The 15,157-nt window shown below is 60.5% G+C and overlaps 1 protein-coding gene across 1 annotated transcript in view; it reads right to left on the bottom strand.

Annotated features, from left to right (window-relative positions):
* SLC38A8 (solute carrier family 38 member 8) overlaps positions 1-10,477 on the bottom strand; it is a 26,220-nt gene extending 15,743 nt beyond the window's left edge. The window contains exons 1-7 of the mRNA XM_040443418.1: positions 9,289-10,477; positions 8,732-8,813; positions 8,189-8,284; positions 7,756-7,946; positions 6,282-6,480; positions 3,062-3,203; positions 1,852-1,953 (exon numbers count right to left, since the gene is read on the bottom strand). Of these exons, the coding sequence (XP_040299352.1) occupies positions 1,852-1,953; positions 3,062-3,203; positions 6,282-6,480; positions 7,756-7,946; positions 8,189-8,228 (674 nt within the window). The 5' untranslated portion in view covers positions 8,229-8,284; positions 8,732-8,813; positions 9,289-10,477. The remainder of the gene's footprint in view (positions 1-1,851; positions 1,954-3,061; positions 3,204-6,281; positions 6,481-7,755; positions 7,947-8,188; positions 8,285-8,731; positions 8,814-9,288) is intronic.
* Between the last annotated feature and the right edge of the window lie 4,680 nt (positions 10,478-15,157).

Consider the following 15,157-nt stretch of genomic DNA (forward strand, 5'->3'; position numbering starts at 1 on the left):
ATCTTCTAAAGACACCCGTGCTCACGTTTGCTAAGTTGACCTTCTCCACGGAGGACAGGGCTAGAAGGAATTCCCAACTTTCCGTTCCCATGGAGGTCGGGGGCGGGGGCACTGGCAGCGTCCATCAAATCCAATAGGGCAAGGATGGCTTGACCGCCACCCAAACTGCCTGAGAGGACAGAGCCATACACAGGGCAGAGCCTTGAGGTCCGGCCCCCTCAGGGGCCCCCAGATGAGGACCCCCAGCTCCCTTTGACAAGCTCTGGGTACCAGCCTCTGGCACCTGGGGGGACATAGTGGAGTGAGATGTAAGCAGCACCTGCTGGTGTTGGTTCCCCCATCAGCTCCGGCCCACTCCTCTCTTCCCCTTCTCAGAAGAACTCTCTTCCCTGGGCCCAATCCACGGGGACTCTCAGCCCCTTCTCCCGCCCTCATGAAGTTCTCGTCCCATCACCAGCAGCCTCCGTGGCTAAATTTAAAGCTGGGACTCAGTCCTACGTGACCCAGCAACAGCATTTTGGCGGCCGTCACCCCAACCTTCTTGAAATTTTGCTGACTGCTGAGGCCCACTTTCTATCCTCCTCTGCGCTGGGTTGACTAACATCCCCCCAGGTTTATATCCCTTGGGAACCTCAGAACAAAGCCTTGTTTGGACACAGGTCTTGGTAGAGGTCATTAGGGAAAACGAGCTGAGGTCACATTGGAGTGGGGTGGTGTTGTTACCAGAAAAAGACAGACACAGACAAGGGAAGGTCCTATATGATGGAAACAGAGACAGAGGGATATAACCGTGTGCCAAGGGACGCCAAAGATCGCCGGGGCCACCAGAAGCTGAAAGGGGCAGGAAGGAGTCTTCCCTCGAGGCGCTAGTGAGAGCTCTCCCCCCTCCCCCGCCCTGCCAGAAGCTAGCCCATTCTGCACCTTCTCCTTCCTTCTCTTCTCCCAACACCTCCTCCTCCCGTCCCTGACCTCCTGGTGCCGGACTGAGCACCACTGGCTCAGCGTACCGTTCTCACCCGGGCTGGCGGCCTCAACTGCCCCCTCGGGGCTGACACCCACGACCTTTCTCCCTCCAGTCTGGACCCCTCTCTGACCTCCAGACACGCAGGTCTGACTGGCCACCCGATGTCTTCATCGGAGGTCTCAGAACCGCCTCCAACGTAACCTGTCCCCACGTGACTTCCTCCCCCTGCCCCTGTCTCATCCACCCCAGGAAACAGCACTGCCACCTTTCCAGAGCTCAAGCCCAAAGCTCAGAGTCGCCCAGCCTCTTCTCTGCGGTCCTGCTTCCAATCCGTCGGCCAGAAGAGGCCACGAAATTCGTGGAGCCTGGCGCAAAATGAACACGCTGGCACCTTGTTCGGGGAAGAATTTCAGGATGGCGAGGTGCCCGGCAGGGCTCAGTCGGTTAAGCACCCGACTTCGGCTCAAGTCACGATCCCACAGTTCACGGGTTCGAGACCCGCGGCGGGCTCTGGGCTGACGGCTCGGAGCCTGGAGCCTGCTTCGGATGCTGTGTCTCCCTCTCTCTCTCTCTGCCCCTTCCCTGCTTGAGCTCTGTGTGTGTGTGTGTGTCTCTCTCTCTCTCAAAGATAAACGTTAAAAAAAAAAAAAATTCAGGATTGCAACAGCAGGCCATTCAGCCACATGCAGGGCCCTTCTGGGTGACTGCTGGTCACGTGCCCGTGGAGGTGGCTCTGCCACGAGCAGATGTGATTTCAGCCCCGCAGTGGCTTCCCAGCAAACCCCAAGCCCTCGGCACCACGCAGCATCTCTGCAGGACAGCCCCTCCCCACCCCCACCTCTTGGCCTCACGCAGGAAGCCATGAACGGCCGCCCCCTCACACTCACCTCTGTGCGGGGCGGGGCTCACGAGCAAGGCCTTGGGGCCCAGTATAGTACTGCACTACGATGACCAGGGCCAGGTAGCAGGCGGCCAGGGTGCCTAGGACGCTAATGCACACGGAACATGGCGTTAGGGGTCTCCACGGTACAGCCACCCCATCACGGGAACACCGGCCCCGCCACACGCAGCCCGGGGTGACACAGAGCACCACCTGAGGGCCAGGGTGGCCCACGCCGGCTAGGTGTCAGGCAAGGTCCCCACTGCTCCGAGCCTCGATTTCCGTGTCTGTGCCGTGGGGACAGCGGGAAGGCTGTCTGAGGCCCAGGGGTCAGAGGCGTCGAGCTCCCGACCAGGCCGACACCCGTCAGGTCCAAGAGCTTCAGGAGCCCCCATCTCTCCAACAAGACAGCATTCCGATGTGGCACCCACGCCGGGACGCCCTCGGCTCGGCCACACCAAAGCGGGGTGCGCCCCTGACCTTGCTGACACGACAGGAGAGCCAGGCAAGGGCTGGAGCCCAGAGGGGACCTGGGTCCCCGCGTGCTCTGTCTCCATTCTAGTTCTAAGGTGAAAAGTCTGTTGGCGTTCACGACACAACAGGGGAAGGCAGGTTGCAAACTCAGGTGAGTCCTTTCACCAGGCTTTTTTTTGTTTTGTTTTCTGAAAGTATATATAAAGGGGCAGTTTTAAGTCGGCTAAGCTTCTGACTCCAGCTCAGGTCACGATCTCGTGCAGTTCGTGAGTTCGAGCCCCGTGTCCGGCTCTGTGCCGACAGCTCGGAGCCTGGAGCCCGCTTCGGATTCTGTGTCTCCCTCTCTCTCTGCCCCTCCCCTGCTTGTGCTCTCTCTCAAAAAACAAATAAACGTTAAAAAAAAAATAAACCCAAAACACCTCAGACCGCAAGGTGGAACCCAAGTGTATATCTGGGGTCTCCCCGTGCCCGTGCACATAAACCATCTGTAAAAATGAAATCACAGAATAGCAGCCACGTCAATACACGTTCTTGTTTATCTCTGTTTTCTATCCCGCGTACGTCCTACTTGGGTAACTGTCCCGCTTTTTTCTCTTCTCCAAAAGGGGGGGAGGACCAGAGCTGGCCACCCCCCTAATCCCTGGCAGAATGAACCCCCTCGCCCCCACCCCCCACCTGCAGACACCGGCACAGGTGGGGACCCTGGCAGGGAAGCGTCCGCAGCCCCCCCCCCCCCCCCGTACCTGGTGTACTTCTGGAACCCGATCTCGCGCGGGACGGACAGGGGCAGGATGACCAGCGCGGAGAGCAGGGGCAGGGTGAGGCGCTGGTCCACGCACCACGGCTGCGGGGCCGGGGGGGCGCTGGGCAGCAGGAAGCCACACACTGAGGGCAGGGAGGGGAAGAGGGCGGGGACCGCTCAGAGCTGCGGCCCCGGCACCCCCCAGGCTCAGAGCCCCAGCCACAGGGGTCCCTGCTCCCGGGTGGGCCGGGGTCGGCCGGGGCAAGGAGCCCCACCTGTCACGTGCCACCACGGGGGCAGCAACCTTGCCGCAGATTCATTCAACAGCCATTCGGTGACCTTCTGCTAGAGGGGCCGCAACAAGGAAGAAGCCAAGTGGCCTGCCCTTGAGGCACCTGGGCCCTAATCCGCTCATAAAAGATGCTTTTCTGTTTGCTCATGAGCCTGGGGGGGGGGGGGGGGGCTGGTAATGAGAGCCGGTAAACTCCCCCCCGCCCCCCAACAGTGGCCCAGAGCGACGGCTTTGTCACACGCCAGGGACTGGAGAACTAGGGCAGGGCTGAGCCGGCCAGTTCTGCTCCGCGTGGGACCAGCTGGGGTCACGTGGGGGTGCGTGGATGGCCCACGGGTAGGCTGGTCTGGAGGGTCCGCGATGGCTCGACACTGGGTGTCTGGTGGGGACGCCTGAGCCCTCCCTGCAGTCCTGGGGTCTCTCCCACAAGGACCCTCCAGGAGGCTAGGCCGAGGCAGTTGGGGGCTCCCGAAGATCCCGGAGGAAACTGCCTGTCAGCTTAAAGGCTGGGCCTGGAACGGGCACCATGTCACATCTGCCATAGTCTGCTGGGCCAACGTGTCTCAGAGCCCATGCTGATGGGGGCAAGGGACACACACTCCTCCCAGCCTCCCACCAACCTCTCAGTAGGGGGAACGGAAGAACCCAGACCGGGGTTCCCCCCCCCCCACCACAATGAAATGGAGAATTTGAAGTTGACAGAAGAGGCAAGGCCAGTGGGGGAGAGGAGAGAATTGGGTGAGGAGCAAGATGGCCTGGGGCTCGAAAGGGGGGCGGGGGGAGGATGTCCCTCCTCCCAGGTCCCCACAGCCCTGCTGCGGAGGGCTGGGAGCAGAGAGATGCTTCCCGGCCCACTTGGGGGCGCTTGCTGTGCTGGGCTGTGACCCTTCTTTGTTCACCAAATGCAAGCCAGCCACGCACAACCCAAGACCTTAACCGAGTAGCTTGTTTCTACCGAACCTCTGGAAGGCTGGGGGGGGGGGGGGGGTCCCAGGGTCCCACCCCGAGGTCACTCTAGACAGGCACCAGGCACGAGAGCAAAGCAAGCATTCCGGGCCAGAGACGCCAGGGGAATGCACGCACCCAGAGGTGCACGGAGACCTCGGGGAGTGCCAGACCCACATGGCCTCTGGGAAGGGACACAAGCCCCACTTTTGCATCTAGATCTCCTCAGCCAGGATCCCAGCTTGGACATCTGGGCTCCAGCAGCCCCTCCTGAGCCCTCAACTTTCTAGAACATTCCTTAATGTCTTTCAGCACCTGTCACTTCTCTCATCGGTACCCACTGCACACAAGGACACCAAGCACCCCAACCGCCACGGGCACCCCCAGTCTTTATTTGGCCCTCCTGCCAAGAAGCCTGCAGAGACAACACATCCCCAACCCTCTAACCACTAACACACAAGCACACCCCAGGCCATCTGCCCAGAGCCCGTGGAGGAGGTCTGCGTCCTCAAGGTTGCTCGGATCACTCCAGCTGCCCTCTGGTGCAACCACCTCTGCCCAGAGGTGGAACCGGACATGACCTCCACTTCACACCGAAAGGCAGGGCGCTTCTGTGCCCCTTTTATCCACCGGGAGGTTCAGATTCGCCAACCTCCATGCTTTTCGGGATACAAGCACCCCCCCAAGACACGGGCACCTGGAACCTCGGGACCCCCAGCACTGGGGGCCTTTGGTTCAAGTGACAGAAGAAATAGCAAAACAGACGACCAAAATCCAAGCGTATCGCTAACCACTTTCCAATTAAAAATTGCAACACTCCAGTTAAACACGGAGACTGTCGAAATGATTAAAAAAAAAAAACAACAACAAACAAAGAAAAAAGCGAGACCCAACTACATAATGTCCACAGGAAACATATCTGAAACTCCCAAGTTACCTTTAGGTTCACAGTCAAACACCCGGGGCGGGGGTGGGGGAGTGGTGGGAGGAGGGGGAGAAGCCAGGCAAACACTCAAGGAAGCTGGAAGGACTAGACGCGTGGCAGAGAGGTTGGACTTGAAGGCAAAGTATTACCAGAGACGGGAGGCGACCTTTCACGATCCTCAGGGGACAATTCACGGGTGGGAGCCTGCCAACAGAGCTTCGAGCACCAGGAGGCCAAAATGGACAGAATTCAAGGGTCAAACACATCAACCTGCAAACACAGCTGATTTGCACGCTCGCCTTTCACCACCTGAGGGAGTAACTCCATTTGGAAAAACAATCAGGGAGGCTCGGGAGGATCTCATCCAAGCCGTGGAGCACCTAGAGCCGATGCAGCGTTCTAGAACACTCCGCCCAACTGCACCAGGCACGTCCCTGAAGGGCCCCCGGAGCGCCCACCAAGACTGATCACATGGGGGCCCAGAGCAAGGCTCCGAGGCCAAAGACTGAAACCACACGGAGCGTGTTCTCCGACCGTGGCACAACTAAGGCAGAAACCAGAAAGCGATCTAGGAAACTCCGAAGTAGAAACTGAACCACACAAGCGTCGACACCCGTGAGTCGAGGAAGAAATCCCAGTAAGAATTCGCAAATACGCTCAATCGAACAAAAAGGAAACCTATCAAAGCGGGCACGATGTGGCTAGCAGTGTTTGCAGGGAAAAGGTCCACGGGGGACGAGAAGCCAAGGGGGCCTGGGCTCAGGCCTGGACATCCATCCCCAGATTCAAGGTGTTACTGGCTCGCTCTCCAAAGGGACTTCTCTGCAGTTGGCTTGGCTTCCCCATCTGTAAACTGGATTGTCCCCGCTAGACATCCGGCACAGCCCCTCCCCCTCCATGACTCCCAGAGTGCTCATTACCACTCCTTCTGCCACGATGTAAGGAGCTCAGGGGTGGCCTTGGCCTCTGCTGTCCCCCCAAGGCCCCCCCCGTACCCACATCCCGCTCATCAACCAGAAGCCCCCCGGGGGCGCCCCCCACTCCTGTGCCAGTACTTACGCTTCTCCAGCTGGTCCCCAATCACCCTGAGGAAGGCCACGGAGATCATAAGCAGGTTCACGATGAAGCAGGCCTCACACAGCTTCCCCAAGGCCGGGCCACACAGCCCTCCAACCACACCCTGGTAGGTCGTCTGGCCGCTGACAGAGGCAGCATAGCCCAGGATGACCAGCCCGCTGATGAGAAAGACCAAGGAGACCTGCGGAGCAGGACCATGGGGCCAGGGTGACCCCCAGCCCACCACCCGAGCCAGCTGCCCCGCAGGTTTTTTTTTTTTTTTTTAGTAGGCTCGGGGCCCAACATGGGGCTTGAACTCAGAACCCTGAGATCAAGAGTCACACATGCTTTACCGACCGACCCTGCCAGGCGCCCCAGACCCTTGGGACTTTGATATCACTCTCCACCAGGTCTGTCACCCACACAGGCCACCTGGAGACCAGGGACCTCTACCCAATGTGCTACCAGGCCCACCCCTGCCCGGAGATCAGAGCCACAGGGCAGGCGATTGTCGAGGCCTCTCGGGCTGTATGTCTCTGCACCTGGGATTCCTACTATCCTGCCCCAGTTGGATATATGAGATCTCAGAAACCCAGAGAGTCTCAATTACTCTCCTAAAATCCCGTGGGTTGTGGGTTAAAAGAACACACGTATCGTTGGAAGAAATCCGACCGATCCACCCGTACAACCCTAACCCGTCAGGACTGAGAACCCACCACCGTGCCCCGGAGCTCTCTCGTGTCCTGTCCCCCAAAGAAACCCCTGCCCTATCGTCCCACGGTTACCTATTTTCATAGGCCGGACACTACGCAAGCTAGGACCGGGCAGTTTCCCGAAGGACAGAAAAAGCCCCGTGGCCACGATCAGCTGGCCGCCATAAAAAGGCAGTTAAGATCACGTCTGTGGACCAGCTCCCCACACAACTCAGCTGTTGCTATCAGCTGCGGAAACAGAATCTTCGCAAATATAATGAAGCTGTGCTAATTAGCGGCCCTTCTCCGCTGGGGCTGTCCAGCCCTGGCCTTTCTAGAAGGGAGTTCAGGCTCCACATGCAGCTGGCAGGCCTGGCTGCACGGCTGTGACGGGGCGGCGGGCCAGGCCGGGTGTGGGGTGGGGGGGGTGGGGGTCACAGCATCTTACACCCGATCCGACCGCACGCAGGGCTCAACTTTCAGCATCGAGCTGTAACCAGCCGGTGAGAGGAGACAACTGGCCAGGTGACCGCCTGCAGATGATCACTTGAGGCAGGCGCCTCCCCACCCCCCACCCTCAACAGCCTAGGGGTGCTCGCCACTCGGGGCTGCGGTGGGAGGACCCCGTCCCGCGGCAGCTGAGCAGACAGCGGACGCCAACGGGAGTCTCCAAAGGGGTCGTTTCTACAACAGGCAGCTCCCCAGGAGGGATGCTGAGGATTCCCGTCTGGATCCCACCCCAGGAGACCCACCCCCGCCCCGAAAAATGCTCCGCAGGTGCTTACCAGCTCCACCAGGAAGGCGGGGGTCACCCCACCCGCCTTGTGGAAGGCCCAGGGGAAGTTGAGCAGGCCGGCCCCCAGCGCGGATTTCAGGAGGATGAAGACAGCGCCCAGCGAGGACAGAGAGGGGCTGGCGGCCGCGGGGACCGGCTTCTCCGAGAGGCCTGGGCTCCCGGCCGTCGGTTCCTCCATGGCTAGAAGCAGCAGGGAGGCAGGGGGGGTGGGGGGGTGAAGAGGCGCAGTCCTCACACTGCCTTCCTGGCTGTGACTGGTCTCGCTCCCCAAATCAGAGTCACCCATCTGTCCCAACGGCCCCACGCCACGGGCTGCCTCGTGCTGCCCTTTTAAGTGACCCGCTCCCAGGCCCCGGTTTATCCTCACCGGGGGACCTCCTACCCTCCTCTCCCGAGCCTCCACCCCAGCCCCTCACCCTTACCCCCAAATCCAGACTTCAAGATCAGATAGTTGTCAGCCATCAGGGACAGGGCTCAGGCTTGCTCCAGCTGGTTCAGCGGCATTTCTTTGGGCCCCACTGGTGGAAGAAGGAAGGTTCTAGCTGTGCCCGAGGTGGGGAGATGATTCGGGAATTAAGGGAGCTCTAGAGAGCACGTGTTGGGGTCATGTCTCAACACCAAGGGGAACAAGGACAAGAGGTCAGAGCCATCAGTCCCAAGAGCTTGCAGCGTTCTGCGACTGCCAGCCTGAGGAGGGGGTCTTAAGACGCCCTCCCCTCCCCCACCCGGGTGAAGGCCCCTCCCAGGAGGCGGGGCTTTCCTGGCTGAGGGTCTGATGGAGGGCAGCTGGGAGAGCAGGAGGGGCAGGCCTGCACCTGATCTCAGTCAATGACCTGGGCCCAGGATCCCTCTCTGAGGCCCCCCCAGTCTGAGGAAGGGGGGCTTGGTTAAGAGCTCAGAGCTCAGCTAGACCATGTGATCTCTCCAAGCCTAGTTTCCATCCACAAAGGGGTCCGCGTGCCCACCTTGCAGCTCGCCGTGGGCTGTGGGGCCCGCTGTGGACTCCAGTGCGTGCAAAGGCCCAGGCAGTCAGCAGGTGCTTGGCCCCTGAAACGAATGTGCACGTGAATCGCCTGGGGTCTTGTCAGAAGGCAGATTCGAATTCACTGTCCCCTCGGTGGAGCCCAGACTCCACATCACTCCCGAGGTCCGGGGAGGCGGGCGTTGCTGGTCTGGGACCGGACGTTGAGTAGACACCGCTTCTCCGACCTGCTGTGCTGTCCGCTGAGATGGCAGAATACAGGAAATTGTCCCCTTCGGGAAAACACAGGTCCACGAAGGTCACATCCGGAATTCTAACGTGAACCGGCTTTACTCCTAGCACCCGGGCTCGAGTCCCCTTGAGGGCGTGTGACAACTCAGGTTGAGGCTGTGTGACAGACAACCCAGCGGTTTCTGACTCCGTGGGTCTGAGAATCTGCATTCCTACCCAGCTCCCCGGTGACGCGGATACAGCGGGTGCAGGGACCCCCTCTTAAGGACTGCGGCTTTCAGTTAACCATCTCCGGAGCCAGAGCCTCACCCGATCAGTCCTTATCTGGCGGACACCAGATCAGCGCCCAGGGCTTTTTCTCCATGTGGTTTCCAACGGTCTCCATCCCCTGACCGTGTCACCAGCAGACTGTTGGTCTTTGCAGGCTCCGCGTAGAGGCGTTGAGTGAGCGTTTGACCTGCTGAGTGGCAGGCGTGGATGCGAAAAGGGAGCCGGGGTTGTGGCCCAGGAGCGCACAGCTGGACCGGCGCTCACCGAGTGAGCGATGCTGGGAACCGGGCCCTGTAGCCGGCACTGGGCGTCTCACTGGGTCCCCCACAGCGAATCCCGAGGGGGTGACACCATAGTGCTCGACACAGAGCGGGCAGTGAGCTCAGGCAGGTGGAACGGGCCCGCTGGCAACTGACCGGCCCGGGGTTCAACCCTGGCTGTGTCATCCCAAAACCTGCTTCACCCCGCACCCTGCCTGGCTGCCGGCGCCCAGGACGGGAAGCACCGAACCAGAGAGTGAGAGTAGGATTCCGGAAGAGAGAAAAAGGCGTGACTTCCCCCACACAAGGAGCCTCCTGAAGCTGCCATAACAAACTCACCAGCTGGGGGTCTCAAAACAATGGGAACTTATTCTCTCCCAGCAGGCCCGCCCTCCCTCCAAAGGCCCCAGGGCGTGATCCCTCCTGCCTCGTCCAGCTCCTAAGGGCTCCAGGCGGTGCTGGGCTGGTGGCCCCGTCACTCCGTCCCTCTGGGTGCCATCTTCCCACACCCGCCCCGTGTCTGGGTCCTCTCCTATTCGTGGGAGGACACCTGTCCTGGGATTTGAGCCCACTCACACATTCCAGAATGATCTCATCTCGAGATCCTTTCCTCACTGCACCTGCAAAGCAGAAGACCCATTTTCCAGATAAGGTCACATCCACAGGCTCTAGGGCACACTACTCAGCACGACAGGGGCCACCCTTCGGCACACTGCGCCCCATGGGGCTGGGGCCTGAGTGCGTTCTCATTCGACGCACGCAGACTCACAGCGAGTCAGAGGCGAAAGACAAGGGCTCCGTTCTGGAGGAAAGGCCGACGTATGAAGAGACCAGGACTAGACAAATAGGTTCCAAAGAGTAGGAGAGGTGACCACGAGGGGCGCCTGGGTGGCTCAGTCGGTTAAGCGTCCGACTTCAGCTCAGGTCACAATCTCGCGGTCCGTGAGTTCAAGCCCCGCGTCAGGCTCTGGGCTGATGGCTCAAAGCCTGGAGCCTGCTTCCGATTCTGTGTCTCCTTCTCTCTGCCCCTCCCCCATTCATGCTCTGTCTCTCTCTGTCCCAAAGATAAATAAACGTTAAAAAAAAAAAAATTAAAAACAAAAAAAAGGAGGGGTGACCACGAGACCTCAGCTGCAGGAGGGCTCCCTGGAGGAAGGTGAAGGGCAGGGGAAGGGAGGCATCGGAGGAGCAGGGAGTCCCTGTGTGAAGGCTCAGCCAGGGGCCCCGGGAAGGCCTCTGGGTTCTAGGGGGACCTGGGAGAGGCCATTCTTGCTGGACCAGGCGTTTCAGCCCCACCTCTTCCCTGTGGAGGTTTTCCAGGAGCGCAGGGAGGTCATCGGCCCAGCCCGATGGGGAGGATGCCGGGCACTGGGGGGGGGGGGGGGGCGCGGCAGGTGGAGGGCGCAGACCAAGCCGGGTTGGGGCTCAAAATCCGCATAGCTCGCACCCTCCGCCCACATCCACCCCGAGGCTCAGGGAGAGATGATTTAGCTCCCTCCCTCACCAGCGGCTGGCTTTGTACTCCCTAATCTGGGCTCTGGGAGCCTGGGGCACCTCCAGGTCCCTGCCTGGATACCTCATTAGCTGCCCATTAACGTGCATGACTTAGAAATTGGCCACCGGGCTGTGAAATTCCACTCAAGGAGGAAAACCTCTTAGTTCTGAAGGCTTTGATACTCGCTCTCTGCCGGCCTCCCAGGGCTGCCGTGACCTTTCTGGGCTGTGGAGAGGCGCCCTGGGGGCCCCATCTGTGTGGGCGGGCGGCTCTGGAGCACAAGGGAGCCAGTGAGGTGGCAAGCTGGCGCCTCCGTGGGCCAGGCAGGTGGCGGCTCGGCCCAGCGCCCACGCACGGGAGCGCCTGTCATCAAGGGTTGTTCTCCAGAGTCCAGCTCCTTCTTTTCTCCACAGAGTATGGGCCACATGACAGGTTCAGAACTTCAGGGAGAGAGTGACCTCGCTTGTTTCCCCAGACCCGTCAGAATGTTCTGGAAGACAGATGAGGGCAGGTCCCAGGAGCCAGAGTCCCTGGCTCCCTTTGTGCACTGGTTCTGTGGTCTGGGCCTCGCTGGGACCACTGGTGACATGGGATCACAGCAGATCCCACCCTACAGGGCTGTTCGGGGGATTCCTGAGAATTCTCTGTGCTCTCGGCACAGGAGTGAGAGATGTGTGTAGAACGGGGCGTGTCAAACTCCACCATCGGTACCGATGTGTCTTTACCTCGGCCTGATTCTGGGCTTCTGGAACAGCGTTCTGAACCCCGGCTACACGAGAATACTGGAGGAACTCTTCACATGGCTCAGGGCTTCGGATGACATTGGTCTGGGCTGTGGCGGGCATCCGGCCTTCCAGAAAGCTCCCCAAGAGCTGCTGAGGCGCGTGGAGGAGCTCGGCTCTGGGCAGGCAGGGTCCCTGTGTCACCTGCGCTCCTGAGCCCGTGGCCCCTCCTTTCCCCCACCTACTGTGTGTCTGTCCCTGGCCAAGGGCAGCACCCTGGGCGGGGTGAACCCGCTACTGGAAAAGGCCAGGAAATGGACTCTCCCCGGGAGCCTCCGGAGCGAATCAGCGCTGCCCACGCCTGACTTTAGCCCGTGAGACTGATTCTGGCTTTCCCGCCTTCAGAACCGCAGGAGAAAATGCTTTGTTTTCAGCCACAACTTTGCAGAAACTTGTTACCGTGGCAGCAGGAAACGGGTCCACCCGGCACCCCGGGCCCTGATGGCGGCGCCCCTCAGGCTGGAGGTCCGTGGACCCCCGCCCCACGCTCTTCCGCAGAGTGGAGGCTGGGCCTCCAGGTGACACAGGGCCCAGGGCACGGCACTGGCAGGTCCTGCTGTCCTGTCCCCTCCCTCTAATGAGGGGCCGGTCCCAGAATCTGGCTCTGGGGGAAGGGAGGGAACGGCACCCTGCCTCTCAGCCAGAGGAGGAAGTGCCCGGGGGGGGGGGGTCAGCAGCCAGACAGCAGGCTGATGGCAAGGGCAAGGCGGTGAGGAGGGCGACCAGACCCTGGAGGGGCTCTGTCATCGGGTTCTGACCCCTGGGCCCGTGCTGACGCTGGGGTCTAGACGGCCGGACGGCCTCTCCCAGCCTCCAAGCCAGGGGCTCCCACCTCACCTGGTACCAGAACCCCTTGGGGAGACGTGGGGGTTTTGGTGGTTATGTCACACACACACAAGCCACCACCTTAACACCCTCAAGCGTGCGGCCAGGTGGTACTCCGTATACTCACGATGTTGTGCAACCGTCACCACCACCCCGTTCTAGGACTTTTGTCCCCCAAAGAAAACCCCTTTACCCGTCAGCGGTCCCTGTCCCCACCCCGCCCGCTTTCTGTCCCTGCGTTTGCCTGCTCTGGAATCACACAATTTGTGGCCTTTGGTGTCAGGCTTCTTCTGCTCAGCAGGGCGGTCTCGAGGCTTGCGATCAGTACGCTGCATTCCTTGGCGTCCGGACGGGTCACCTTCTGCTCCTCGGCAAATGTGCGAATGCACCTCTGGTTCATCTGCGGCTTTTGGCGGTTGGGAGTCGCGTGGCCGCGGGCTGCCACGTACACACTTGGCTCAAACACCTGCTTGCGATTCGGTCGGGTCTACGCCCAGCCGCGGGAGAGCCGGGTCGTATGCCAGCGGTTCACCTTGGGGAGCTTTTAAAATTGATTGCTGAGCTCTTCCCACGCAGCCTATTGTTCAGTAGGTCTGGGGCGAGGCCCAGGAATCTGTATTTCTAAGATACGCACCCGCACTGCCCTCGGGCCGCCAACAGATGAAACCAACATCCTGTGTGTTAATATCCGCTTATGTGGGTAGTACCAACCGTTAAGAAAAAAAGCAAGAATTTTGCTATTTCTCTGGATGCTTCTATTTAATCTATTTATGAGAATCCCGGACTCCATTTTGTGTCCAGCAGATCTAAATCTAAGTAGCACCCCCATCGTTACCAGGAAGTGGGCATCTTTCCCGCCATAGGGAAAGGGGAAGGAGCCCTGTGTTGAGGAGCCTCAGGCCCAGGTCAGAGCTAGGCTTTGAACACTGGTCTCACCGTGGTTTCCTCACCTGAGAAATGGCAGTGACAGCATCACACGGTGCTGGGACCCCCAGGTGGCACAAGGCACATGAGACACAGGCCGGTGTGGCGTGCCCGGTGGCTCAGTCGGTTGAGCGTCCGACTTCCGCTCAGGTCATGATGTCACGGTTTGTGAGTTCGAGCCCCGCGTCGGGCTCTCTGCTGTCAGCTCAGAGCCTACAGCCTGCTTTGGGTTGTGTCTCCTCTCTCTCTGCCTTTCTTCCACTAGTGCGCGCTTTCTCGACAATAAATAAACTTAAAAAAAAAAAAAAAAAAAGACACAGGCCGATGCCAGGCGGGCGGTGAGCACCCAGCAGACACAGGGAGTGCACACGTGGCCGGGGCAGGTGCCCTCGGGGCCATCGTGCGTGGAGCCTCCTCCTGGGGGAGCACTGGACGGTTACAGGCAGGTGCAAGACGTCAGACCCTCGCGTCCCTCACAAAGGTGGGGCTGAGGGTGGAGCGGGGGCACCCAGCTGTCCCCATCTCCACTCCTGTCACACGACACCTTCAGGGTTCCTGCAGACAGGGCACCTGCCTGGCTCCCGAGAGCTCGCACAGTTAGGGATGAACCTGCCTCTCAGGGCCCCCAGGGCCCCCTGGAATCCCAGGTGTATCTGTGGTCGTGGTGAGCTGACTGCTCGTTTTTGTTGTTTTAAAGGTGTAGGTGTTCTCTGGGACAAGGAGAGCTCACGCTAGGGCAACGAAGGGTCCCCTACAAGCAGGGAGGCAGCCCAGCCCGGGCCCACAGCCATCACGCACGTCTGTCGCCACAGGATGGTCTGTCGCCGACCACGCCTGACACGCCTGAGTGCCACTCAGTGAGGAGAGGGCCCACAGCGGGGAGTGGCCAGGCCGAGCTGGACTCCACGCGGCCTGGGGCTACGGCCGGGGCTGCAGCTCAACACCTGCACCAGGTGGGGACATCCTCTCCAGGACGTGCCTCTCCAGGCTGGGTGGACCCAGCCATCCCCAGGGCAAGTGCCTGATGAGGCCCCTTCTAGGGGAGGGCGTGTTTTCCGGGCCCCCATCAACTGGTTTTCTCCAGAGGTTCAGTCCCTTTCTGGATAAGCGCTCCCCCATGAAGAACTCTCTCTCAGCTCAGCGCCCCCTCTGCTTCGTCCCCTGCCGTCCACCCCCCCCCCCCCCCCGCCGCCCCCGGTTCCATCCAATGCCTCCGCGTCTGGTCATCCTCCCTGTGTGTCGCTATCCCTGACGGGAGGCGCTCAGGCTTAGTTCTGATCCTGATGCATCAATGGTGTGCTTCTGGGCAAGGCACGGAGCCCCTCTCCGGCTGCCACTGCCTCTGTGAGGTGGGACCCGCGCCACCGAGCCCCCAGCTGTGCCTGGAGAGGAAAAATGAATGCACAGCAAGCCTGGCACACGGCTCCCGATGCCACCCCTCTGGCTAGCAGACCGGCAAGGACCCACCTTCCTTCCTTCTCCGTTACACCTCTATCGCAGCACTTTGGGCAGGCAGATCACAGAACAGCGGCCAGTTCCTGGGCATCCCCATCCACGCCCAGAACTTCAGGATGCTACGAAGCCACCCTCTATCTGAAGACCCGCCACGGTCTTCACGTGGT

Source organism: Herpailurus yagouaroundi, unplaced genomic scaffold, assembly GCF_014898765.1.
Source record: "Herpailurus yagouaroundi ecotype Mexico unplaced genomic scaffold, PumYag 190, whole genome shotgun sequence".
NCBI lineage: Eukaryota > Metazoa > Chordata > Mammalia > Carnivora > Felidae > Herpailurus > Herpailurus yagouaroundi.